Source organism: Arachis ipaensis, chromosome B10, assembly GCF_059453495.1.
Source record: "Arachis ipaensis isolate K30076 ecotype BB chromosome B10, ASM5945349v1, whole genome shotgun sequence".
Classification (NCBI taxonomy): domain Eukaryota; kingdom Viridiplantae; phylum Streptophyta; class Magnoliopsida; order Fabales; family Fabaceae; genus Arachis; species Arachis ipaensis.
Window position 1 is genome coordinate 150,542,765 of NC_142435.1, and position 25,682 is coordinate 150,568,446.

General features: G+C 30.2%; 5 protein-coding genes and 2 non-coding genes across 11 annotated transcripts in view; 3 read left to right on the forward strand and 4 right to left on the reverse strand.

The window, feature by feature from the left end:
• The window catches only part of LOC148582085 (cellulose synthase A catalytic subunit 8 [UDP-forming]-like), a 44,805-nt gene that overhangs the window by 13,457 nt on the left and 5,666 nt on the right, over positions 1-25,682 (reverse strand). The gene's annotated exons all lie outside the window — the stretch shown is intronic.
• Positions 66-138, reverse strand: TRNAK-CUU (transfer RNA lysine (anticodon CUU)). Its single transcript has one exon. It is a non-coding gene; the product is annotated as a tRNA-Lys (tRNA).
• LOC107632181 (O-fucosyltransferase 8) lies at positions 2,470-5,761 on the reverse strand. 2 transcript variants are annotated; one of them, XM_016335858.3, is made up of 10 exons: positions 5,247-5,761; positions 5,074-5,166; positions 4,888-4,987; positions 4,731-4,801; positions 4,332-4,420; positions 4,127-4,247; positions 3,896-4,039; positions 3,469-3,800; positions 3,146-3,386; positions 2,470-3,059 (listed from the first exon to the last, which is right to left on the reverse strand). In XM_016335858.3, the coding sequence occupies exons 1-10, from the start codon at positions 5,607-5,609 to the stop codon at positions 2,751-2,753; spliced, it is 1,863 nt and encodes a 620-aa protein (XP_016191344.1). In that variant the 5' UTR covers positions 5,610-5,761; the 3' UTR covers positions 2,470-2,750. The 2 variants fall into 2 exon arrangements, with proteins under 2 accessions (XP_016191344.1, XP_088343542.1); XM_088487416.1 differs by having other exon boundaries at positions 2,788-3,004.
• Positions 7,416-12,317, forward strand: LOC107632182 (shaggy-related protein kinase eta). 4 transcript variants are annotated; one of them, XM_021120071.2, is made up of 13 exons: positions 7,570-7,842; positions 8,719-8,811; positions 8,979-9,038; positions 9,113-9,385; positions 9,470-9,544; positions 9,644-9,700; positions 9,898-10,038; positions 10,164-10,214; positions 10,319-10,414; positions 10,511-10,594; positions 10,713-10,814; positions 11,118-11,243; positions 11,921-12,317. In XM_021120071.2, the coding sequence occupies exons 1-12, from the start codon at positions 7,828-7,830 to the stop codon at positions 11,211-11,213; spliced, it is 1,143 nt and encodes a 380-aa protein (XP_020975730.1). In that variant the 5' UTR covers positions 7,570-7,827; the 3' UTR covers positions 11,214-11,243; positions 11,921-12,317. The 4 variants fall into 4 exon arrangements, with proteins under 4 accessions (XP_016191345.1, XP_020975730.1, XP_088343548.1 ...); XM_016335859.3 differs by lacking the exon at positions 11,921-12,317 and having other exon boundaries at positions 7,416-7,842; positions 11,118-11,684; XM_088487422.1 differs by lacking the exon at positions 11,921-12,317 and having other exon boundaries at positions 7,575-7,842; positions 7,985-8,811; positions 11,118-11,684.
• Positions 13,545-16,204, forward strand: LOC107632179 (uncharacterized). The gene is made up of 3 exons (XM_016335857.3): positions 13,545-13,838; positions 14,084-14,815; positions 15,488-16,204. The coding sequence occupies exons 2-3, from the start codon at positions 14,163-14,165 to the stop codon at positions 15,714-15,716; spliced, it is 882 nt and encodes a 293-aa protein (XP_016191343.1). The 5' UTR covers positions 13,545-13,838; positions 14,084-14,162; the 3' UTR covers positions 15,717-16,204.
• TRNAE-CUC (transfer RNA glutamic acid (anticodon CUC)) lies at positions 16,567-16,639 on the forward strand. The gene has a single exon. It is a non-coding gene; the product is annotated as a tRNA-Glu (tRNA).
• On the reverse strand, positions 21,203-23,166 carry LOC107632178 (receptor-like protein 51). Its single transcript, XM_088487434.1, has one exon. The coding sequence runs from the start codon at positions 23,017-23,019 to the stop codon at positions 21,676-21,678; it is 1,344 nt and encodes a 447-aa protein (XP_088343560.1). The 5' UTR covers positions 23,020-23,166; the 3' UTR covers positions 21,203-21,675.

Consider the following 25,682-nt stretch of genomic DNA (forward strand, 5'->3'; position numbering starts at 1 on the left):
AACTTTAATATATATCAATAGACAATTAAAGTAAAAAGAAATGGTTTAAAAATTCACAAATAATACGCCCACCGTGGGGCTCGAACCCACGACCACAAGGTTAAGAGCCTTGCGCTCTACCAACTGAGCTAAACGGGCTTGATAATTCAAATAACATAGTTATTTTTATTCACTTAAAAGGTCACAAATTCGAGTATCTATCTCTCTAATAAAAAAAAATATTTATATTAAAACTCTGCTAATAATTTTTAGTTACAAATACATAGTGTGGAGTTCAGCTATTTAAGCTTTGACACAACATTTACTTACATACTAGATATACATTTAAATATATCATGATTAATAAAATTTATTTATAATTTTATACTATATTTTTTGTATTTTTTTATTCTAAAAAATATTTGCACCATCAAGACAACAAATGAAGAGGATGAATTTATCAGTCTAAAATCAATTATATTAGATGATTTAGTTGACACTTAATCATCTCAAATTAGTTAAATTAGATTTAGACTCACGCAATGAATAAAATAGATATACATTGTATAAAATATATAAATTAATTTAAAATTTAATAATTATGAAATTAAAACTTTATACATAAGTTGGACTTTAAGTAAAATTGTGAAAATACCAAATCCAAATTTATTTATTTGATTTCATATTATTATCTTTATTTTTATTCTTATAAGACTACTTTTATTTATTTTTATATTATATTTAAATACTATAGTATAAATATAAAACTATTAAATAAAATATAATTTTGAATATAATGTTTCAATAGTTGAAATTAACATTCAATTTTTTAATTTTATTTTTTATAACTCACGACTACCATGTATTTCCAACAATATTACAACTAAATGATATTAAAAAATATAAATAGTTGGAAGGAAAAAAAAAGTGATATATGCACGATATAACTAATGTATACAATTACACTGAAAAATGAAAAAAAACAAAAAAAATGTAAAAGACATGATATATAATTGAAATTAACATTTAATTTTTTTAATTTTATTTTTCATAACTCATGATAATACCATGTATTTTTCAATATATTACAATTAAGTGATATTAGAAATATAAATTATTGAAAGAAAAAAAGGAATGATATAACTAATAAATACAATTAGATTAAAAACAAAAAAAAAATAAAAAATTGAAAATGTTTAATGTATTAGAAATTTATCCTTTAAACATATGTTTAGCAAACTAAAAAAAAAAAGTTGTAGTCATCAACAAAATTTTTCAAATACTTGAGCAAAATATTAGTAAGAATGGAGAAAAAAGAATAAGAGGTATGAGATTATGTGAAAAGAGGAGATAACAAGAGGTGTAAAGTGAAGATTGATTTATATAGTAAATATGAGAATGTGAGTATGAAAGAAGATGATCAATTATGTTTTATTACTTAATTTATATTTTTTATCTATTAAAAAGAAATAACATTAACATTGAAATCATATATATAGTATCCTATATAAAAGTAAAGAGTAAGAAAATATAAAAATATAGAATAACCTAAAGAAAAATAAATGCTATAAGAGTGACAAAAAAAATAAAGAAGAATCTTAAGTTATAATTCTATATAGTAATAATAAGAAAGAATAAATATAAAAGAAAATGAAGAATTATGTTTATACCTAATAAAGAAAAATAATATTAACATTGACGACATATAGTATCTCATATAAAAGTAAAGAATAAGAGAATATGAAAATAATAAAATATCCTAAAGAAAAATAAATGTTATGAGAATGAGAAAAAAAAAATCATAAACTATAATAATAAAGCACATGAGAAATAAAAGCAGAAGATTTAAAAGAATTTCATTTTAAAACAAAAGAATTAAAAAGTAATTCAATTAGGTAAGTAATAACTAATAAGCAAATTGTGCTAATTAGCTACTTATGTTGATGTTGCATAATATTAAAAAGTTAGAAGACTAACAATGTATCAAAAAATTATTTTAGACTTTGTTTTAATATATATTACTAGATTAATAGCTGTGTAATATGGGGAGAGTTAAATTAATTATACTATATAATATATATTTAAAATGTTAGATTGTTTAGGAAGATATTAGATAATATATAAGTTAACGTTAAACTTAAAAATTAATTTATAAAAAATATTGTACAATATATTTATTTAATAATTTATATATAATTCAGTATTATTATTCAACAAAAAAAAATACCATTTTAATATAGATAATAAGTATGTTTAACCATTATTAAATAATGATATGTAATAAATTTAATTGATTAAATTTTATTTTTAAATTTTATTAATAGCATATCAAAATTGATATAAATTTTGTAATGGTTAATAATAAATGATAATTTAAAATAATAAAAATTAATTCAAAATTTAAATACTATAAAATCAATAAAGTTATAGATAACATTTTTAGATCTATACTAATATATAGTATAAGTAATTCAGCTCTCTGTGCATTGGGCGTATTCGTCCATAGATCAAATCGGATATGTTATTATTGGAATAATTGTTGGAGACTCAGATGGTGAATATGCAAGCATGATAACTTATATGTTGTTCTATATCTCCATGAATCTAGGAACTTTTGCTTGCATTGTATTATTTGATCTACGTATCGGAACTGATAACATTCGAGAGGATTATACACAAAAGATCTTTTTTTGGCTCTCTTTTTAGCCATATGTCTCTTATTCTTAGGAGGTCTTCCTCCACTAGCAGATTGTGTTGATTGATGGTGTTAATTAAGGTTGTCTACACATGCACTCTGGAGATCTTGGCTGTCTGTAAATGCTTTTACCAAACTTTCTCATTGTAGCTTTCTGACCTTCCTGGATCATTTTCTTTACTCTTTCTTCAAAACTGTTCCATCCTATGGTACCATTCTCCCACAAGATTGCTGCCAGCCTCTTCTTGTTAGGCCTCAAAGTGGGAGCATGATCACCACCATAGTAGCTTCTGAATCCAGACACCATTGCTGAGAGTTGGCTACCAGAGTCTGTCATGGCAAATACATCAGCAGTTGCACATGCAATAAAGTCCAAAGCAGCAAGCTGCATTAACATCAAACCTTCATTGTTAAGTATTAGTAATCATGCTTCAACTGAATTTGAAAATTATTAACATGAATATTTATTACCTGAGAAGAAAAATTCTTAAAAGGTTCAAGTTCATTGGGAGCAAGGAAATCTTCCTTTGTAATAACATTGGGATAGAGCCTGGTGAAGGGATTCATTCTTGAATCTGCTCCATAAATACCAGAACCAGCCAAGTAAACGTAGGTTCCGCGCTTGAAACCAAGACCTGCTAGCACAAGTGCTGCTTCTTCTGGTGTCAATGGACATCTTCCCATTTTCCTCAAAACCATTGGAGATATAGGGCTACAACATCATATATATGTCATAATACAAGGGCATGTATCAAAACAATTTTTTGAAAAGTATATTGCAGAAACAATCATACCTTGTTGAATTCTTCAAGCGCTCAACAAGAAAAGGAAAATGGCTTTCTCTATAGGCTTGAAGTTCCCTTCTCTCACTTTCACCACCTCCAAACTCACAAAGGGAATAGGCAACCATATCAACTTCAAATCTCAAGTGCAATGCAAGATACTTGATTGACCCTTTGGCAGAATCATGATCTTTCTTCTTGTCAATGAACTTCCCTAGCAACTGAGTGTCTAACATGCTTCGCGAACCACTATGCTTTCTAATCCTTCTTACCAATAGCGCACCAACTTCTTGAATTTTCGGAACAAACTTCAAAGCATGGAAATTGCATTTGCATCTTAACCTCTGCAATTATTTCAGGGGTGGACCATTAGCCTTGAGGTAAACTATGCAACAAAAAGTATTCAAAACCATATTGTTGATAAGGTAAATGTTGTGACCTGAATATGAGAAGGCAAGGGATCAAAGCCAAGTCGATTTCCAAATCCAAGGAAGTGAACAAGCCCATTTTTTAAAAGAAGAGGAAGCACAATTTTAATATAGTCAGCAGCTGTAGCCTCCTTTGGAAGATCAGCATCTGTAATCTAAAATGCAAGGTGTTGTATTGTTATAGTTAATACAAGTGCAAGTTGTCTTATGAAGTGCACAAAAATGTAAGATGTTTATAATACCTGGCTGCCAATTGCTTCAGGGTCCAAAGATTTCATATGAGATGGGAGCTCCTTCACAATACTGATATCATCCTTCAACATATTCATGAAATGCTCCTCTTGGTATATGTCACCAAACTGGCTGTATATTTACCAAATTCATCAAATACTATCACTCAAAAATTGACCACAATGATATAAACAATTGCTTATTATATGATTTTACCTGGGGTCGTTCCAAACATTGCTGTAAAGAAACTTAGGAATAACAAGAGTTGCATTGAGGAGGGATGCCACAGCAACACCATTGCAAATCTGTAATCACTGAACTAGTTTGGTCACTTCCATTATTTGAGATGCCAAACAAACAAAATCCTAGCTTGTAGGATAGGAGCTAATGCATTAAACAATGTGAAAGAAAACAAAGTTTAATTTGTTCCATGTATTGAATCTCAATTACTATTATTTAGTGAACTAATGATTTGTTGTATGTCAAGTTCATCAATCTATCTATCTATGATCTATCCATTTATAATATATTAAAGAGAGACCATAATCGCTATAAACATGCATTATTGGATGATTTATTTCTTCTAACCACGTTAACTCAAACTGTCAAACTTACTGCAACTCGTTGTTGATTGAGACCTCCATTTGCACTGACTAAGATATAGCCATTATTTTCCACAAGGTTCCCTGTCACAATATCAAGGATAATAATAAGATGAAAACAAACTTGGCATTGCCATACACATATATGACGATAATAACATGATACGAACCTGGAGTGTTGTGAAGATTTCTGTGTGCACAAGGTTCCCATGAAGATGCTATTCCATACGGTTCCACCCACAAATTGGATGACTCTTGCTTCAACTCCTTCTATAATGCATAATAAAGTAGAAGTTACACAACATGCATGGTAACAGAAACCATAGACCATAATAATCTGAAAATTTGATACAAACCTCAGCAAGTGCGCTGGAAGCCATGTTTAAAAGCCTACCATACATTTCTATTGGTGATGATTGTTTCTTGCACGTGTAGGAATCTGCACTACTCTTCTCATTCAAATAAAATAATGCGTAAGTTGATAGAATTAATTCAAGAATATAGCATAATAAGGTGCTCTTATATATACCTGCTGAAGAAACGGACTTGAAGTATTAGAGGGTGTAGCAGAATCATGGGAAGAAATCGCAGTAACGTAATCAAGAAGGAAAAAACAAGCCAGAAATCCTAACATGATAGCCATGGTCATTATTACGTTCTTTTGGAGCCACAATTGCTTCTTCCCTGCATAGAGTCCCTTACAAGAACTAGTGCTGTATTTTGAAGCATCATCATGATGATGATGAAGCAACAAGGTAGTGTTGGAAGAATTCCAACCACTGATCCTTCTCCAACATGGAGGATCATTATTATTATTATTATTGCATCTATACTTTGTAGCCTTCATTATTCCTAATAAGCCTAAACTTCCATTCCCCATTATACCGTACATACTTGCCTAACTATTGGTTCCCTCTTCTTTCAAGATTAACAAAATGGGCATTACACGATGAAGTGATGATCATCCATTTCAAGTTTGGTGTGGCTAATGAGAATGTAATAAGTTTCTCATATGGATTCCAAGTGAAGCTAATTAAGGAGTAGGTGTTGATGTAAGAAAGCTAATAAGAAAGTACAAAAATGCCATGCACATATATATATATGATGAGTGAAGTGGAAGCAAAAATAGATGAAAACTGAAGCATGAAACAAATGTAACAGTCGTAACCATATTGAACAACGACTTGCCTGCAGTTGCCACCAAACAAACTAATTAAAGCGGGAAAACCTTCCAACTTGGTTTACAATTCACAATTTTACTTCTTTCAAAGGGTCACAGCGGTAACAAAATTTCAACGTTTTTTCCTTTTATGTTTTATGTTTGGTAATTATAGGTGGAACGGAATAGTTCAATTTCATAGCAATAACTTCACAACATAAAGTCGTTATTCTTAACAATATAATTTATTTCTAATTAGTTCTATCCACATCTTGGACAACTCAATAAAATCCCTTAAGAACAAAATCAAGGTTTAGTTGCGATTTATAATCTATTCTATTCAGTGATGTATAATATATGGGTTGATTTACCATCAATGTAATTGTTGCTCAGCGATATAATTATTTGAGAAATATTAAAGGATTATCAAAATTTATTGTTTTTAAGGATTAGTTAATTATTAATGTTTAAAAAATATAGGATAAAAGATCTTATTGAATTACTAAAATAAAAAAATTAAATTAATGACTAAAAATAATAAATTTTAATAATTTCTAATATTTTTTTAATGGAGGAAGAATTTCTAATCCATATATGATGACAAATTATGCGAAATGGTTTAAAAGCCCGTTTAGGAAGTTTTAAAAGTAACTTTTTTGAGTTTTTGACTTATAAAAAGTACTAATATTAATGTCTAGTGCAATTTTTAAAACCAAATCTAAAGTTATTTAAAAATTTATAAAAAAATTAAAAAAAAATAATTTCTCTCATAATACTATTATTTTTTATCATATTTCTATAAAATAAGTATTTTTAAAATTAAAAATTCAAACACAAAATAATTTATTTATAAGTTATTTTTAATATAATTATTTATTATTTAAATTATTTTTAAAAAAAAATTAATTAAGTTGTTTATTCAAACTGACTCTAATTTGGACCCAACAATGGTAATTAAAACATAATGAATGATTAGCAGTTGAGAAGAGACCAAAATATAAATTATGCTGGGTGTTGTGTGGATTGTTGAATGTGAAATCCGTTAACTTTGGCGGGGTCGTTACTCGTTACCAACATAATAATATATTAATTTAAAAGCCGCTAGCATTCGTTCCCCTTTCTCTTTTCGCCCAACAATTCCCCTTTTCTTATAACTTCTAACTCTTTTTTTGCTTTGTTTTCTTTTTGTTGACCCTACGAAAAAAAGAAAGTTTCCTTTTTTCATTTTGAAAAGCATTTAATAAACTTTATCTGATGGATCCCCAGACATTGATTCTTTATCTGTGCTAATTTTATTTGAATAAATTAGGTATTTGTTTTTAAGCATTCAAAACTTGAATTCCTGCATGTAAAAACGAGGAAGAGTCAATTGACCTATCCCTGTAGAGCTGACCTTCAAATAAAATATAATGTACTTATTTATATTTTCATCGGTCAAGGTTGGTTTTTTATTTTTTATTTTTTATTTTTTAACTGCAACCCAGAAGTTTGACTGAATAAACAAGACATATATGGTTTGACATTGTTCATTTAAATGTCAAATTTGAACATAACAAATATTTATACAACTTTGACAATATTTTTCCATGCACTTAATTTCTAATTTCTAACTTCTCTCGTTGACTTATAATGAATTAATGATGCACACCTTTTTATTTATTTATTTTGACTGTTAATGTGTATATAAATTATCATCAAACCTAATAATGTGTTGCTAAAAAAAGAAAATTTGATATGAAAATTGCAGAGAGAGAGAGAGAGAATGGTGAATTGATAGTGAAAACTGAAAAGTTGTAAGGAAAAGGTTGAGAGCTGGAATCACATGGAGTTGTCGCTGAAGCTTGCTGTCTCCTCCATCCCAATCCCATTATTCCCTTGACAATCATCCATCCATCACTATCTTCTCTTCTTCACCCGCTTCCACTCCACTCCATTCTCTTTCTCTTCCTCCATGGCTCACCTTAAGGTACCTACTTTCCTCTGCTTTTCCCTTTTCGTCCTTTTCAAGTTTGTTCATGTCATTGATGTTTCATGTTTGGTTGGTGAGAGAAAGCTATCCAATTTATACAACTGGGTCTAAAAAAGCCTTCCACTTTTCCTTGTTTCAGACTTTAGAGGAGCGTGCTGTACACTAGTGTTCTTGTTTCTCCAATTGTATTTTTGTTTCCTTCCTAACGTGGCTCAGCAACTGTTAGGGTTTCTTATGGGAGAAATTCAGCTCCTTTGCACAACATTTTTGTCTATGAGCCCGAAAGACAAGATCCCTCTTTTGATTTTGATTTTTTTTTTTTTTTGGGTTGGTGGGTAGGGGACTAGGGGTGTCTTGTGACAAGTTCTGAACTGAGTTTTGTGTAGGACGATGAAGATATTTTACGAGTCAGTCTCAATTGGTTGTGATCTTTTGCTTGTTATTTACTAGTTCCTGTTGCCTTGTTTTAATTTGTTGTAGCAACTTACTAATAAGTTGAGATCTCTTCAGTTTGTTGGAAAAATAAAATTTTTAAAACTTGATTATTTCCTATGCAGTCAAAAGGATTATTTATTTATTTATTTTCAATATGTAGTGGTGCCAATGCTTTATATTTACAATAAGCAGTGTTTCAAGTTGGATAGTGAGACATGTGTACAGACACTCATTCACATCTATAAACCTAGCCAAGAAATCCATTGTGTGTTTTTTATCCAACAAGCTTACTGAGTGTGTTATTGTATCTGTTATATTTGCGAATTGGTTACCTATACTTTTCCTACTTTGCGTTGATTGTAGTGACAAATCATGTTGAACTGCCTTGCGAAATATTTGAAATTCTAGTATTGTTCATAATTGTGACAATTTTGACAGGAACTGCCCGCTTCTGTTGTTAATGGGAATGATTCCCTCCCTGGTAATATAATATCCACTACAATTGGTGGAAAAGATGGGGAGCCCAAACAGGTATTGTCCTTGTTCCCTGAGTTCATAGTTGTTATGATTTTCTTTCGTTGAGTTGTAAAATTTACAACATTATACCTTCATACTTTTGGATTTAGACAATTGCACATCTGAATCGTGATAGATCTTGGATTGAAACTTTAACATCTTTGTTATGAGAATTTCTGTAGACTATAAGTTACATGGCAGAACGTGTCGTGGGTACTGGGTCATTTGGAATCGTTTTCCAGGTATGCCAATACTTGATTTTATTCATCACTTTTATGCTGCAATCTCCACATCTTGTAATAATTCTTTCTTTTAGGCAAAATGCTTGGAAAATGGGGAGGCAGTAGCCATCAAGAAAGTTTTACAGGACAAAAGATATAAGTGTCGTGAACTAGAGTTAATGCGCATAATGGATCATCCAAATATCATCTGTCTGAAGCATCATTTCTTTTCCACTACAAGTACTGGTGAGCTGTTCCTTAATTTGGTGATGGAATATGTTCCCGAGTCTATGTATCGAGTCTTGAAGTTCTATAGCACTGCTAACCAAAGAATGCCTCTTATCTATGTTAAACTTTATATGTACCAGGTAAGTCTTAAACTTTATTTTAAAAATTAAAAGAAGGAAATAATTCTTTCCTTTTCACTTCTCACATGTTTGGCACACATCCAGATTTTCAGGGGGCTGGCTTATATCCACACTGTCCCTGGAGTATGCCACAGAGATTTGAAGCCACAAAATATACTGGTTGGCTTAATATGCTTTCTAAATGGACTTTATAAGTAATAGTCTTTCCCATAAGTAGCTATTATTTCCAGCTCTGATGTCATTCTTGTATTTTCCCAGGTTGACCCTGTTACACACCAGGTTAAGATATGTGATTTTGGAAGTGCAAAAGTGCTGGTATGTTGGCATAAATATATATTAATCCATCATATTATGTTTCCTTGTGTCGCTTGCATTATTATATTTAGTAACTTTGCCTAGGTTCTCCTGTAATTCTGTTAGAATATTAACCAAGTATTATCAATTGTAATGAACTTTCAACTTTTTAACAATGTCAATGAAGAGGATCTAACTGATATGTTTTTTTTTGTCAGGTCAAAGGAGAAACTAATATATCATATATATGTTCCCGGTTCTATCGCGCACCAGAACTCATATTTAGTGCTACTGAGTATACTACTTCAATTGATATTTGGTCAGCTGGTTGTGTCCTTGCTGAACTGCTTTTGGGCCAGGTTTATATCTGCTTTTTCTCTGAGTGTTTCAATGTGGCATTTATTGCGAATCATGCAAACAATCTTTGGTTTTGTTATTATCTACTGCCTATATGTCAACTGATATACAAATGGTATTTTGGCAGCCATTGTTTCCGGGTGAAAATGCAGTGGATCAGGTTGCAGAGATTTTCAAGGTGCTACAATTGATGCCACCTGCTATGTTTCTACTTTTCTATTCTGGTATTACCATGTCATTATTGTCATAAGAATTTAGACCTATAATATTATGTGGTTTCAGGTCCTTGGCACACCCACTCGAGAGGAAGTCCGCTGCATGAATCCAAACTACAACAACTTCAGGTTTCCACAGATAAAAGCACACCCATGGCACAAGGTTTGCATTTCTATCTCCCTTCTGCGACATGTTTTTTCATCTAATCAAAGTTGAGTAGATAGAAAGGGACATTCTAAAACATGACGATTTTTACAGATATTCCACAAAAAGATGCCTCCCGAAGCAATTGATCTCACTTCCCGGCTTCTGCAGTATTCCCCTAGTCTCCGATGTACTGCAGTGAGTGAGATTGCTGCAAATATGATTTACCTGTTCGGTTATTGGCTGATAATTTTACATATGCATAAATGAAAAGATAATTTAGAAGTTTGAGGATGGTTCTGCTTTTGTTCTGCAGCTAGAAGCTTGTGCACACCCATTCTTTGATGAACTTCGTGAACCCCATGCTCGCTTGCCAAATGGTCGTCCATTTCCACCACTATTCAACTTTAAACAAGAGGTGACTGTGCTGGAGCTTCAAATTCTTGGAAATTCTATTAAACTTGGATAATTTTGAATAGTATGATTCACTTTTCTGATCAACCATCAATATAAACATTCTATGTAAACAACTATGAATATAAAATATAGTCTTAAGAAAGAAACACCAGTTTTCAATCCGTCAGATTGCTTGTACCAAGGGGACCTCATAGGAGAAATCATGTTAACTATGAATCATCATGATCTGATAGTTATAGTTACTTTGGTATCTTAACTAGTAGTGATTTTTACCTGTTGTGCTGTTTGTTGTTACTGGTTACAGCTATCCACAGCACCTCCAGAGCTTGTTAACAAGTTGATCCCTGGCCACATGAAGCGGCAACTAGCGCTGCAACTTCCCCATTCTGCAGGAACATGATGTTAAGCCAAGGGCACAGTATTCTGGTTGGTAAGTTAACGCTTAACAGAGGAAGTTCCATCTTTTGTGTAATTTGCCATGTATTTTGCCGCACAACACAACCAGTGTAAAGTTTGCGCCCGACCGGAACTGAGGCTCGGGTTTCTGGACGGCTGCAGTTGATCCATCGGTTCAACCAACATATATACCTACTAAACTCCTTTTGCTTCTTTATGGTGGATCTATATTTCCCCAGGCAAATGGCTCTGGGATTCCATGATATTTGTAAACATCTACTTCTAGTATTGGTCACAATGCTTCTGTGAAGGGCAAAGTAAACCAGAGAGAGGATGGTTCATGAATGTTGAGGACGGATAAGGTTGATTTGTTGGGTCTGGCTATGTCCCCATGTCAATATATGTGACTCACTGGCCATGTTGCACATAAAAAAAAAAGTCATGTTCTTATTGAATGTCAATATGCTGTTTCTTCTCTTCAGTCTTCACCCTCTTATCCGTATTAAAGTTTATTTATATGAATTCTTATATTTCATGCGTGATATTGTTTTTTTTTTTTTTTTGGTGCTCATGATATTGTTATTTTATATACAGAGAATTATTTATTTCTCCCTTGTGTTCCAATATTCTCTGAACTTTTGAGGTTATGCCATGATTGATTAATAAGAATTTTGGGAAAAAAAATTAATCAAGATATTTTTATGTACGCAGACCATGTGAAGAACTTGCCTTAGGTATATTTCTTTATGGAAAAGTCTACGGGGCCAGCAATTTTATTGCATTTTGGCCAGCATGTAACCAGCAGAGAAAGGTGAGCCATTGGATGAAATCTCACACCAATCTCACACCATCAAATCATCATTGATGGCTAGTTGATGGCTACCAATCACAAATGTTGCTGGCCCTAGCATTGTTCTTTCTTTATTAAACATCAGCCGTATTTGGCAATGATTTATAAGTCATTTAGTACTAATTCTTAATGGAAACAGATCTGGTAATCTAACATGGCAGGTTGTTAAGATAGGCTAGAAAAAAATATCTTGTTGGATAGAGGTAATACTTTGTTAATTAAAATTAATTAATGAATTAGAAAGATCATCATTTTGCAGTTTGCACGTGACTTGCTGGTTATACCAACTTCCAGAGTCAACGTCTTAGTTAATCTTAGACCCAAGATTAAGACTGGTGTTATTATTCTGACTTTTAATTACACATTTCTTCATGATTACAAACAATATCAAAATAACACAATCTCAATCAGTGTACAAGACAGACAATATTGTATAGACAAAATATTTTTCAGGAAATGAATGCATCCATATGTTGAACAAATATCCCATGCCGTTGGAAGTAGTTATTCTTTAACTTTTTCATAGCTCAAGCTTACTGAAGCTTCAAATGTACCAAATCTATCGGCATTAGTCAATTTATACGTACCATTTTGCCCTATGTAACACTAACAACACGAGTTTCGTACTTTGAAAATTTGACCAGTATTTATTTGAGTGTTGACAGTTACCAGAGAGAATATCTTTCTTAGGAAAATCCAACTGGATGATACTTTTATCTGTTTAGCATATATCTCTAAATGTAATAAAGAATTGAGTCAATTGACACGTGAATATTGTCCCATTTAAGAACAACCTTCATTAGTTTGAATAAATTAAGGGAATACTTATTTTTGTCTTCACATTCGTACACACACCAAAATATATATAAGGTAAAGTGTATAGTAATGTGCAAGTAGACGTTAATTTAAGTTAGACATAACTAGCGCCAAATTTCTGTTAAAGATTCGCGGTTTAAGGAACTTGATTAATTAAGGTATAGTGTTAAAATAGAAAGATACTTGATTTTGTTTGTTTGCTCTGGGAGATGCAATTCATGGCAATAGCTAGATTCTTAACTTTCATTAATGTTTGTTTGTTAATGCAATTATGCAAATTCTGTTACTATGTCGTATGCTTAATCACAAATTAAATGTCAATTTTTTCATATCACAGAAGAAAAGCAAAGGTGGCAAGATAACTTCAAAAAGAAAAGTCATCAACAAACAGGAGTGTTTATTTTTGTTCCCACTTGTGTTATTACTAGTTGACTTGATATCAAACCATCACATGAATTGCGGTGCTCAAGAAAGTAGTATTTTATTTTTTTAACACAAAGCTGCATGAATAATCAATATAAAGTTAAATTCGTTAACAAGACTATAACATTTTTGGCAGGTAATTAGATAAAAATAGCTATTAAATGGAATAAATTTTGTATTTTGCAATTGAAAAAAATAAAATAAAATAAAAAAGTAAAAAGGGTTCTGTTGTGAAAAGCATGGAATGAAGACAAAAACCCTGAATTTGCTATCCTTTGCTTTGGACATGAAATGATTCAATTGCACTCAAACTCAATCCCTTTTTCTTACCATTTTCCAAGTTCCTTTCTTCACCTAACCCTGCTACTCTTCTTACCCTTCTGTTCACATTCACATTCATATATAAATTAAATATTAATAATGCTCTTTCTTACAACACCACCCACATCCATAAGCAGTAAAGCACTTACCTTCAACGCGGTGTGGATGGATTCTAACATGCCCAGACTTTAATTTCTTTCCATAAGTTAGTATTTTGAGGTAAACCCTTTCTCTTTTGTCACTTTCTCCTTGTTTGTTTGGGTGATTCATTATGGTTAATTTAGGTGATCCATCATATGACCAAAGTTCCTTTCTTTTTGCCTTTTTCATGATTTTGTTGCAATCTCTGAAGATTGTGTGTTAAATCATGAAGCGGGTGGTTGAATGATGTGGCTTTGCTACCTTTCATTTGATCACATTATTCATACTCTCTTAATAATTTTTGTTCTTTTGGGGTTTGTCAGCGTGGGATGCATGGGTTACTAGGAGTTTCCTTTCAGGTTTGGAAATACAAATTCAGTGGAAGGGATTGATTTTGGTGTGATGGATCAGGCAAGAAGCGAAGACAGTGCTGAGGTGTTGGATAATGTAGTTGGAGAAGGAGTTGCAACTGATGCAGGAGATGGTAGTGAATTGGTTGAGAGAGATGATGTAGTTGGAGAAAATGGAACTTCAGATCTGGGTTTGAATACGGAGCTAGAGGAGGAGGAGGAGACTCGAGTGGTTAAGGATCAGGAAACAGCTGACTTGCAAAAAATCAGTGATACATTGTGTGGGGTTGAGCAAGGAACTAGTTATAGCTCAAGAAATTTGGTCAGTGGGGAGGTTGTACTTGAGACCTGTGTTGTAATAGATCCTCCTGCTCAGATCGAGCATGTCCATGGAAAATCGAAATCAAAAGCCAATGAATCAGGGTTGAGCAAGCTAGCCATGAAAGCACCAAAGGCAGTGTCTGAGACAGATAAAAATTCATGTGCAATTGATATAAACAAAGAGTTTAGTGAGAACTTGGAAGGTGAAATGATTTGTAGAATTTGTCATCTGGCATCAGGGCAACCAATAGAAGCAATGATGGTTGGGACTGCAAACAATGAAACTAGTACAGATTTGATTCAACTTGGTTGTGCATGTAAGGATGAGCTAGGCATTGCACACAGTCATTGTGCTGAGGCATGGTTCAAGCTTAAAGGAAGCAGGTAACAGTCTCTTTTACCTCAATATCTGTTTTTCTCCTAATTTTATATATTCAAGTGTTTGGTGTTTTGGAATGTTATGATATGATTAAGATTTAAACATTGACCTTATTCATCGTGCTGGCACTACCTATTTTTAATGGACAATACCAAACATTTCATAAGGATTCCTAAATTTCCATTTCTTTAATAATGATATTTGTCTTAATTTCTGAAAAGAAACCGTCACTCCTGCATTCTTCTTGCTGTATGTGTGTGAATAATATGTGGTAGGGGTTTCAATGTTTTTGTTTTTTTGTATACATGACTTGTCCTGTGGAATTGCTGAAATTTTGTAGCATTACATAAAACCAGGAATGAAATTATACATGACTTGTTTTGTTTTGTTTGTTAGACTTGTTAATTGAATAATGTAATGTAGCTCATATCTATTTTGCTTCCAACTTTTACGTCTCTAGTTGGAGAACCTCTACCACATGACTGCACCCTGACACGTGGAGTTTCCATTGTAATGAACTTCAGGGTGAGTTGGGTAAACCTAGTGGGTTTTCCTTATTTGAGAAGGAGTTTGAATCCCCAAAAGAATTAATACATAACTATGTATCTCCTGCATGAACTGCTCATTGTTGAATGCCGAGTATGTTGTCAAAGTTACTAACCTTTTCACAATCACAGGTTGTGTGAAATATGTGGAGAGACTGCAAAAAATGTTTCAGAATCACAGGTTATCAATCATTCATTTATGGAAGAGTGGAACGAAAGTAGGTTCATCGACGGTGGTAATAGTACCTCAACCGGCTTCTTTGGAAGATGCTGGCGTGGACAGCCATTCTGTAACTTTTTGATGGCATGCTTGGTAATAGCTTTCGTTCTACCATGGTTCTTCCGTGTAAATATGTTCTAGAGAGAGAGTTAGTTAGACACTGTGATGAGTTCTTCATTGTTTCCGGCGCACATACTTCGGAAGGGGTGTTAACCTTGTCCAAATTTCCATATCTCAAGGTTTGTGCCTGAAGCTTCAATGTACAAAAAATGTTACCAGCTAGGGAACTCACGGCCAAATGGTTTCATTATATGACATTCCACGGATTTGAGTGTGTCTTCTCTTCTGAGATATATACATTGTTCATACAGAGAGATTACTTTAAGGGATCCAAAAGAGAAAGAGTAAAAAAAGTTACTTGTGGTGGTTTAGATGTTGTGTTAGAATTCAGTACCTAATTTGTTGAAAAAAAATGCAAACAAACAGTAACACCTTCTTCTCTTGTTCCTTTATTTTAATCTATGTTTTAGAATGTTGGCATGTCTGCCAAAGTTGAAAGAGAACCTAGTATATCTCAAAAGAGAAAAACTCAATGGCCATTAAAATTTATTTTTAGCCAATATTTTTAACTATCATTTTAATTTCTTTATCTAAGAATCTAACAACATATTTTTAGCTCATTTTTTAAAATATTGTTGGTCAAAAATAATAAATTCTGTTAGTCATCTAGTATTTCTATTTTCAAAATTCTAAAAGTTCTAACATACTCAGGCATGAGTACAATTGGTTTTGCGAGCCTTTGGTTTAGGCTACAACTCTTTTCTTTTAGTTGGCAGTAGGTTTAAGCCCTTTACTATTGCTCCAATTTTAGTTGCTCAAATCCGTGTATATGATACTATTATTCAACATAACAAACGCATTTTGTCAATAATATACTAATGCATATAATAGTAGTATATTTGTAAATAAGTTATATACACGCATGTAACAATCCGTTGTAGTCTAGGTGGTTAGGATACTCGGCTCTCACCCGTGAGACCCGGGTTCAAGTCCCGGCACCGGAAAATTTAGATTTTTTGTTCCTCAATAACTAGTGCTTTCCTTCACCCGACTTCCTCAATATATGACTAGTGCTTTCCTTCACCCGACCCGCACTCTAAGGGACCAAACATATATAATTATTTTAAATTAATTTTATTATTATGTTATATTAATTATAATTATTTTATTTTTAATCATATTAGTTGAATTAAAAAATATATTAAAAAAACATAAAATTAAAATTTATGAATAAATTTAAATTTAAATATAGATATCAACTTTTTAATAATAAATATATTTTTTATAAATAAATATATTATAATTTTTTGACATAAAATTTTTCAAGACCTGAATTTTTTTAGTCTAAACCCAATTTTAGTTTGAGTCATAATGTGATTTCTTCATATCTAGGATCAGATAAAAATTTTAAAAATAGACTCAATTATTATTTAAAATTGAATTTGGATCGAGACGAACCGACTTTACCTCAATTATATACACCTCTAGTTGAACTGGTGAAACCATATGTATCTGTTGTTATAGGCAATTTTAGATGCAATTGTCACCGCCGTCAAATCCTTTTTATGCATTCTAATGGCAGAGTTTTATTAGGGTAACACGGGCATGGTTTTCCAAATATTTTATTAAAAGACGGTTATTATTACAGCATCTATTTATTTTTAATATATAAGAGTAGATATATAAATTTATGCACATTATTTATAAAATATTTTTTTTTCTACTAATACGATATTAGTAACATTGCTTATTTGGCAAAATTTTAGAATCAACCACTAATTTTTTGCCAAATTAACTATTATTTTTAAATAAAAAAATTAAAATATACAAAAAATACAAGTAATAGAAATATATGTAAATTAGGCTGCATAATTACCAATGACAATAATTAAAAATTAATAGTGTCTAATTAAATTTGTAACCTACAAGAATTCATATCCCTATATTTATTATATTTTATCGTTATAAACAATACAATAAATTTATAACTTCAATAATTAATTTATTAATTTTTATAAATAATTCATTAAATATAATAAACATTCATATTACAAATGTCATAATAATCTATTAATCATAATAAATTTTACGTTATAAATATTTAAATTCCATACTATTTGACCTACTTATATAAGTCTCTTATCACAAGAAATTTATTTTCGCACTACACAACATCTCAAACTTACTCAATAGAATATCATTCTTTGGACAATATCATATCACCAAATAAACAAACAATTGGTTTATCAAAGTTTGTGTGGTTCGTTTATGCAAAATATTAACACCCACAAATGAAGAAAAATTTCTTTACTTAGAAATGATTATATTAGAGGAAAAGATACAAAACAAACATATTTATTATATTTTTAAATTGAACATTTTCCAACTCCATTTTGAATTTGTATCACTTGAGACATTGTCACAAAGTGGGTCAAAGAAAAATATTAACAGGTAATTTTACTTTATACTATTTCAATTATTCTTATTAAAAATAACTTATTTAAAAAAAATTTTACACATTTTTATTCTTTTTACTGTAGATATCATTAGAAAACTGCATGCACATCAAGAGAATAAAGAGAAAGAAAACCATACAAATTTAAGATATATCTTCGGAAGAAGAATATACTTGCAAAGATGAAACAAATAACACAATAAAAAGTGCATACAACTCAATAATTCATAAATAACATGCATTCACAAGAATTTACGACACAAAAAAAACAACAACTCTAACAATAACACCTTTTAAATTTAGCTTTAGTTTACACATATTTAATTTAATTTTACAAAATATAATTATTTTTAATATTTATTATATATTATCATTATCCGCGCATCGCGCGAGTCTCATTCTAGTACGTATAAAAAAACGTTAAATTGGAGTTCACTTTTTTATAACTATTTTCACAATGATATGATTCTTGGTTCAAGTCTTGTTGCAACAACATTTTCTTCCTTATATATATATATAATCAAATCTTTATTTATTCATATCTTCATTTCATATTATAAATTTATAATTATAAATAATATATTTAAAAAAATTGATTTAGACAAACAAAAATATCTATTTATTGTAATTTTAGATGTTATTATGTTAATTATAATTTCTCAATATTTTTAGAATTTATTAAAATTCTATAATTAAAAATTTATGATGATTGAAAAATAAAAAATACATTTAATTTGAGCATAAATATTTTTACATAATTTATATATTTGACGCTCCTAATTTTTTTTAAGATCCGCTACTGATCGGTTCATTTATGTGAACTATTAAGTGTGTGCTTGGATTAGAGTTGGTAAATCTGTGCTTGGATTAGAGTTGGTAAATCTGGAGTTTGAATGAAAGTAATTTTATAAAATTGATTTTGGATAGAAGTGAGTTTGTGCCAACATGATTTATGTTTGGCAATTCTATACTAAAATTGATTTTAATAAAATGAAATTATTTAGATAATATTAGTTAAAATCACTTTTAGATAGATAATTAGTTAATTACTAAAAAATATAATATTAAATTATAATATTATTTTTTAATATATTTAATCTTTTTTTATACTTCTTTTAGTATATTTTTTATATAATATTTTTTATAAAATTATATTTTAGTTTGTTATAATTTTTTAATAAAAATTAATATTTATTTATTAAATTAAAAATAACATATAAAATAATATATTTTAGTACTTTTTATAAGTACTCTCAATAATCTTATTTTGTTTACTGTTTTGGATTCTAATTTTTTACTAATTATGTTTTATTATTATTTATAAGTAATTTATCATTTTCAATAGGAACAATAATACATATTATAATAAATTAGAATAATAAACAATGAACAAGAATTATAATAATAAATTTTACAATATCAAACAAAAAAATATTCTATAATTTTGTTAGTACTCTCAGTATTCTTTTATTTAGTATTATTTTAGATCGTAAAATTTTATTACTTATGATTTCATTGTTATGCATGATTAGTTTTTTATTTACTTTATCATTTTTAATATGATCAATAATTTATATTATAATAGAATTACAATAATAAATTCAATAAAAAAATCAAAATATAAAAAAAGGTACTAAAAATTGAAAAAAATTTAAAATATTTGAAATGACTTGAAACAAATATAAAAATTCTTTTGAAAAAAATCAATAATGATCATTAAAGATGAACTCACGTTGAAGTGAACGCAGAAGCAACAATTTTTTGCTTCCAGTAAACGCGATTTTAAGTTGCAAAATCACTTCTGCGTTTAGAGAAAAAAAATTGCCAAACATAAAAAAGCAGCGTTCAAAGAACTTCAACGCACTTTTATCCTCTCAAATGGGTTTGCCAAACACACCCTAAATATGTCATAGTATGAGCATATTTCAATGAGATAATACTCAATTTGGTCCCTGAACTTACATGTAAGTCTCAATTTAGTCCCTGAAATTTCAATTGCCTCTATCTAGTCCCCAAACTTTGTGAACATAACTCATGTTAGTTCTTAAAACAATTTTCAACGTACAAATGTTAACGGAACACTGTCGTGACAGCCGGATGCCACACTAAACTTTGTAAAATGATGTCATTTTGGTTTTGGCACTCAAATAACCCAAAAACAACATCATAAATGGTGTTTATTAAAATTTTACCTAACAAAATAAGTAATACGATGCCGTTTTTGAGCTATTTAAATGTCAAAACCAAAACTGCATCATTTTACAAGTTTTAACGTGACATGTGATAGTCTACAACAGCGCTCTATTAACGTTTTTATACTAAAAATGGTCTCAGGGACTAATATGAGGCACGTTTATAAACTTCGGGGACTAAATAGAGGCAATTGAAACTTCAGGGACTAAATTGAGACTCGCGTGTAAGTTCAGGGACCAAATTGAGTATTATCTCTATTTCAATTGAAGGATATTTTAGATTATGTTTTTTAATTTGTGGGGATGTGCGGGAATATTTTAGTATAGAAATCTGATTTGGCAATGAAGTAAAATGAAAGAAGAAGAGTCTAATTAATTCAGTAGTTTGGCAATGAAAACTACTTTAGTTCAACTTAGATACACATTATGGAACCGTGGACAGTCATAGACAGCTCATATCCAACCATCTATAAGAAAATTAGCATCGGCCTTATAATTGGACCAGACCTATATACATCAACATTAATACATCATCATCGTCCTCTTTTTTCCACAACACAATATTATTCTTTACACCAAATCATATCCTGTCATATATTAACATCATTAGCAAGCAATTCCCAGCTTGGCCTTAATTATGTCCCTCTTCTAATCAATTAAAAAACTTTGTTCCACCCATGTGATCAAAACTAAAAGGTTTCAAAATTTTTTTTACTAATAATTGTTATTAAGAATACAAAATTGAATAATAAATATAAATAAATTTATTTATAAAATCCTTTTCTTTTAGGATGTTAGTAAAATCCAACTTTAAAATAGCAAAACTGTTAAATAGTATACTCGAGCAAAAGAAAATAATTAGATATGATAAGCTCATCGACATTGGGTCAGAAATCAAAGAAGGGAAAAGCATGAGAAAATAATTCCAGCCGAAAACATGAATGATACACAATATTAATTTATTTATTCGCCTAGTATTCCATTCATGTAACTCGTAGCAATGCACAAGAAATTATTGAAAAACAAATAATGGAAGGAAAAAAAAAGCTAGTTCTGTGATGCACCCCTCCCTCCCTTTGGTTACAATCTCAATCAAGAACAATCACAAAATAGCCAAAATGAAAAGAATTGAGACATTAGCAATTTGACAACATAGAAAAAGAAACATATTGACATCAATTTAATGATTCTTCCTATCCTATTGGGTACCTTCCATACATTATCCACACCAAAAATAAATAAATAAATTCTTCCCCATTTTTTCATTTTCTCTGATCCAGCAATCGCCCCTCTTTTTGCAACCAATGTATAATTAATCAGTGCATTTTAACAAAAGCATCAGACTTAAATAAATAATAATTTCTCCTAACCTAAGTCCTTAAAACCAATAGCATCACCGACAGCACTTTGAGCACAAGATCAGGAAAACAATGAGGAAAACAATGGAAGAAAGAGCAATGGCGACACCAAGAACCACCTTGTTAGGACCATGATGGTGCTCTTTCTTGTGACTGGTATCATCATCGTCATCATAATCATCATCACTGCTATCATCCTCAGAAGAAGAAGAATCCTTTGATGGTGGAGGAGACATTGGCATCCCATACTTATCACAGGGAGCAATCCCAAGCTTCAATTTTGAAGAGAAAAGTGTGTGATTGTAACACAATTCGCTGTTCCCACCAACCTTAATCACTTGCAACCTCTTCATGAAACTGGAGTTGAAAGGTACAACCCCACGAAAGTTGTTGTTTGCAAGATTCAAGTACTTGAGGCTCTTCATCTCAGATATGAACTTTGGAATTGTACCGTTGAGCTTGTTTGAACTCAGATCCATGTGAATCAACTCTGGTATAGCTGATATAGAATCTGGGATTGACCCAGAGAATGAATTTGAGGCCAAAGAGAGATTTTTCAATGAAATCAAGTCACCAATGGAAGAGGGTATCTCACCCTTGAACCCATTGGAAGAAAGATTCAAAGTTTCAAGGCTATCAAGCATGGTAATGGAAGGCGGAATGCTACCCTTGAGCTGGTTACCGGACAAATCGATGTGGGTAAGGTTGGAATGGACGTGCTTTGGAAGAAAACCAGTGAGATTAGCATTGGAAATGGTTAAAGTTTTGAGCTTGTTCATGTGGGCAAGAATGACGTAGGGACCTGAGGCCTTGATTTGGACATTGGAGAGAGAGAGATCGGTGAGGTTTGAGAGGTGGGAGAGGGAGACGCCGGAGATTCTGTGGGGGCAATTGAGGAGGTGAAGGGTTTGGAGTGTTGGTGAGAGGGATTTGAGTGCTGTGGATGAGAGTGAAACGTAGCTTGAGCAGTTTGAGAGGCGGAGGGAGATGATGTGTCGGAAGGGTTTCGAGTTGTCGCAGGTGGTTGTGTTGTGAAGTGGTGTTGGGGAACATGGGTTCTTTGAGGTTGGGATGTTGAGGGACTCGAGTGCCCTCAGTTGCTTTGGATCAAGGGGTGATGAGGATGAGGATGAGGATGAGGGAGATGAAGGTGAAGTAGATGCCTTTGGTGAGGGTAATGGTGAAGATGTGGGTGAGGGTGAGGATGGTTTAGAGAAGGGTGAAGGTTTGGGGGAAGGTGATGGCTTAGAAGAAGAGGGTGAAGTTTTAGGGGAAGGTGAGGGTGTTTGAGGGAGTGGTGGAGAGGATGATGAGATGATAATGGAGGGGAAAAACAGGAGAATGAGAAGAAGTAATGGAATTGGTTGTGATGGTTCCATTGCTGTGAGGGTTTGGAACTTGGAAGTGAGTGTGTGTGTGATGGATGGTTTTGAAGTAAGTACAAAAATGGGGTTATACCGGAACTGTAACAAATATAGAATATTGGAAAATCAGCTTTGCTACAAATTACAGAGAGAAGATCGATGGGTCCTTGTCTCCTTGATATTCTTCTATTTAAATAACAACGGTCAAAATGGGAAAAAAAATGTTTAATTAATTAATCTTATGATTTGCCAATAACTAGTTCATGGCTATTTCTTTTTCTTTCTGTTGAACTGGTGCCAATGTTTAATGAACCGGAAAATGCAGGTAGGTGAGTTTTCTTCACCTACAATGCTGATCAAAGAGTTTTCCAGATACACATTATGTAATCAATTAATGGAGTTGGTTATGCTAACATTTGCAATGAGTAATGGTTGGTGGATTCAAGTGGCATTTGCTTGGGATAAGGGGTGAGAATAATGATAATTATAAGTTTATAACTAAGTTTTTTTTTTAATAAGCCGCAAGCCTACCTGAATTATAAGCAGCAATGCAGCAAGACAGAAGACTTCTAATAAACTTCATTTACTATAGAATAAAATAATATTAAATATAATAGATGATTATCATAATCTTGTGTTTCTTTGGTATAGTACGGTGCAAAGAATAATGCTTACTTCAAATCTGTGAAAACTGAAAAGTGAAGTTTATTGAATGTTAAAATATGGGGCGGTAAAAGGAACAGCCACAAAATAAGGCCAATCTCATAGTACTAGTTATTCACTTATTCTGTATCAAATTAGTACATGTACGTGTAACTTGCATTAGATAATATATAAAAATATATAAAAATTTTTTTGAATTTTTTAAATAAAAATATATATAGTAATTTTTATTATAAAAATTTTATAAAATTAATTAAATTTAAAATTTAATTATTTTTAATATTAAAAATAATAAAATCAATCATTATTAATTTTATTTATTTCAAAATATAACAATTACTTGTTAATATTAATATATAATTTATTATTAAATTGAAATATTTATATTAGAATTCTATTATTTTAAAGATTTTTTTTTAGATAATATTAGTAGTTGAATATGTAAATATTTTTTTATGATTTATAAGTAAAATTTTTAAACTCCCTTACTTTTATGTTAAAAGTAAGTTCAATCTAATATGAGATTAAGTTTGTTTTTGAATTATCTTTTTTATTATCATAGCGAAAAAAAAAACTATTATAGAAAACTGTTTTTGTTAAAATTTATGTGGTTTTATATTCTTGTATCATATTCATTATTAGAATCAAAGTAATATGATTAACATTGTTGTTTAACTTGAAACTTATCAATATATTTTCTTTATTTTTGTGTTGAAGTAACTGTATTTATACCTGAAAACGGTTTTATATTTTTTTTCTTAGTTTAAACACTTATCAAAACTGCTAAAGATAAAATGAATGCACAATTGAATACATAATATATTGCGACAACGATGATAAATTTATTAGTCAAAAGTAATTTACAATATTTTTTTTTAATTTTAAGATAGATAATAAAAATTTTACTAAAAAAAAATCGGATACAATTTATACTTACCTTTTATATATAAGCACAATTGAATATAATTACTCATGATCCCTACAAAAGAAAAATAAGCCAAAAACACGAATAAGAAGACCTATAACAGCCTTCATCGATGTTATTTCATCACACAATTTCTCAAATTAGAAATAAAATTAAACACGTAAAGAATATAATTTAAACATTGAGAAGACCAATATGTGAAGAATTATGAAAAAGTAACTTATATGAGTCTATGAGATAAAAAAGATATAATTATAATAAAAATTTATAAAAATTAAACTTAAATAAATAAAAAAATAGAAGAGATGGAGTATAATAACGAATAATAATATTATATAATTTATAAAAAAATTAAAGATTAGAAATAATGTATCATAAGAGAAAAAAAAAATATCGAATGAAAAAATAATTGATAAATAAATGAGATTCTCTTCTAGTATATATGACTTTTTATAATGAATAAATTATGAAAAAAATAGAATAAAAAAGAAGAAGAAATGAAATTGTATTTTTTTAATAAATTAAATAAATTATAAAGACATGTTAATAGAAATATTAGATTTTATATTAAATTAAAAAGAAAAATAATAATGAATAAAAATTTAAAATTTAAAATCAAAATATTTAAGGTAAACAAATAAAAAAAAACTTTTAATAATCAACGACTCAAATATTAGTGAGATAATAAATTAAATCAAATAACATATATTTAAATTAATTAAACTAAATAATTGATATAATAAATCAATTATAATTATTTGGCTCAATGAAGTAAATTAAATAAATAAAAAATATCTTATAAATATAACACGTGAAAATTATAATATTTAAAAAAATTATTAATTAAAATACATAAAATAAAAAATTAATGCAAATTAAAATAAAATTAATTTTTTTATCTCAGTCAAATTAAATAATTAAAATTGATTAATTATAATTAATACGATAAAATAAAATATTAAATAATTTTATATTTATCTCAATCAAATAAAATAAATAAAAAATATTTTAGTAACATGCCATGTCACTATGCTATTAATTTGAAAAAAATCTAATTTTAATAATATATAATATATTTTATTGAATATAT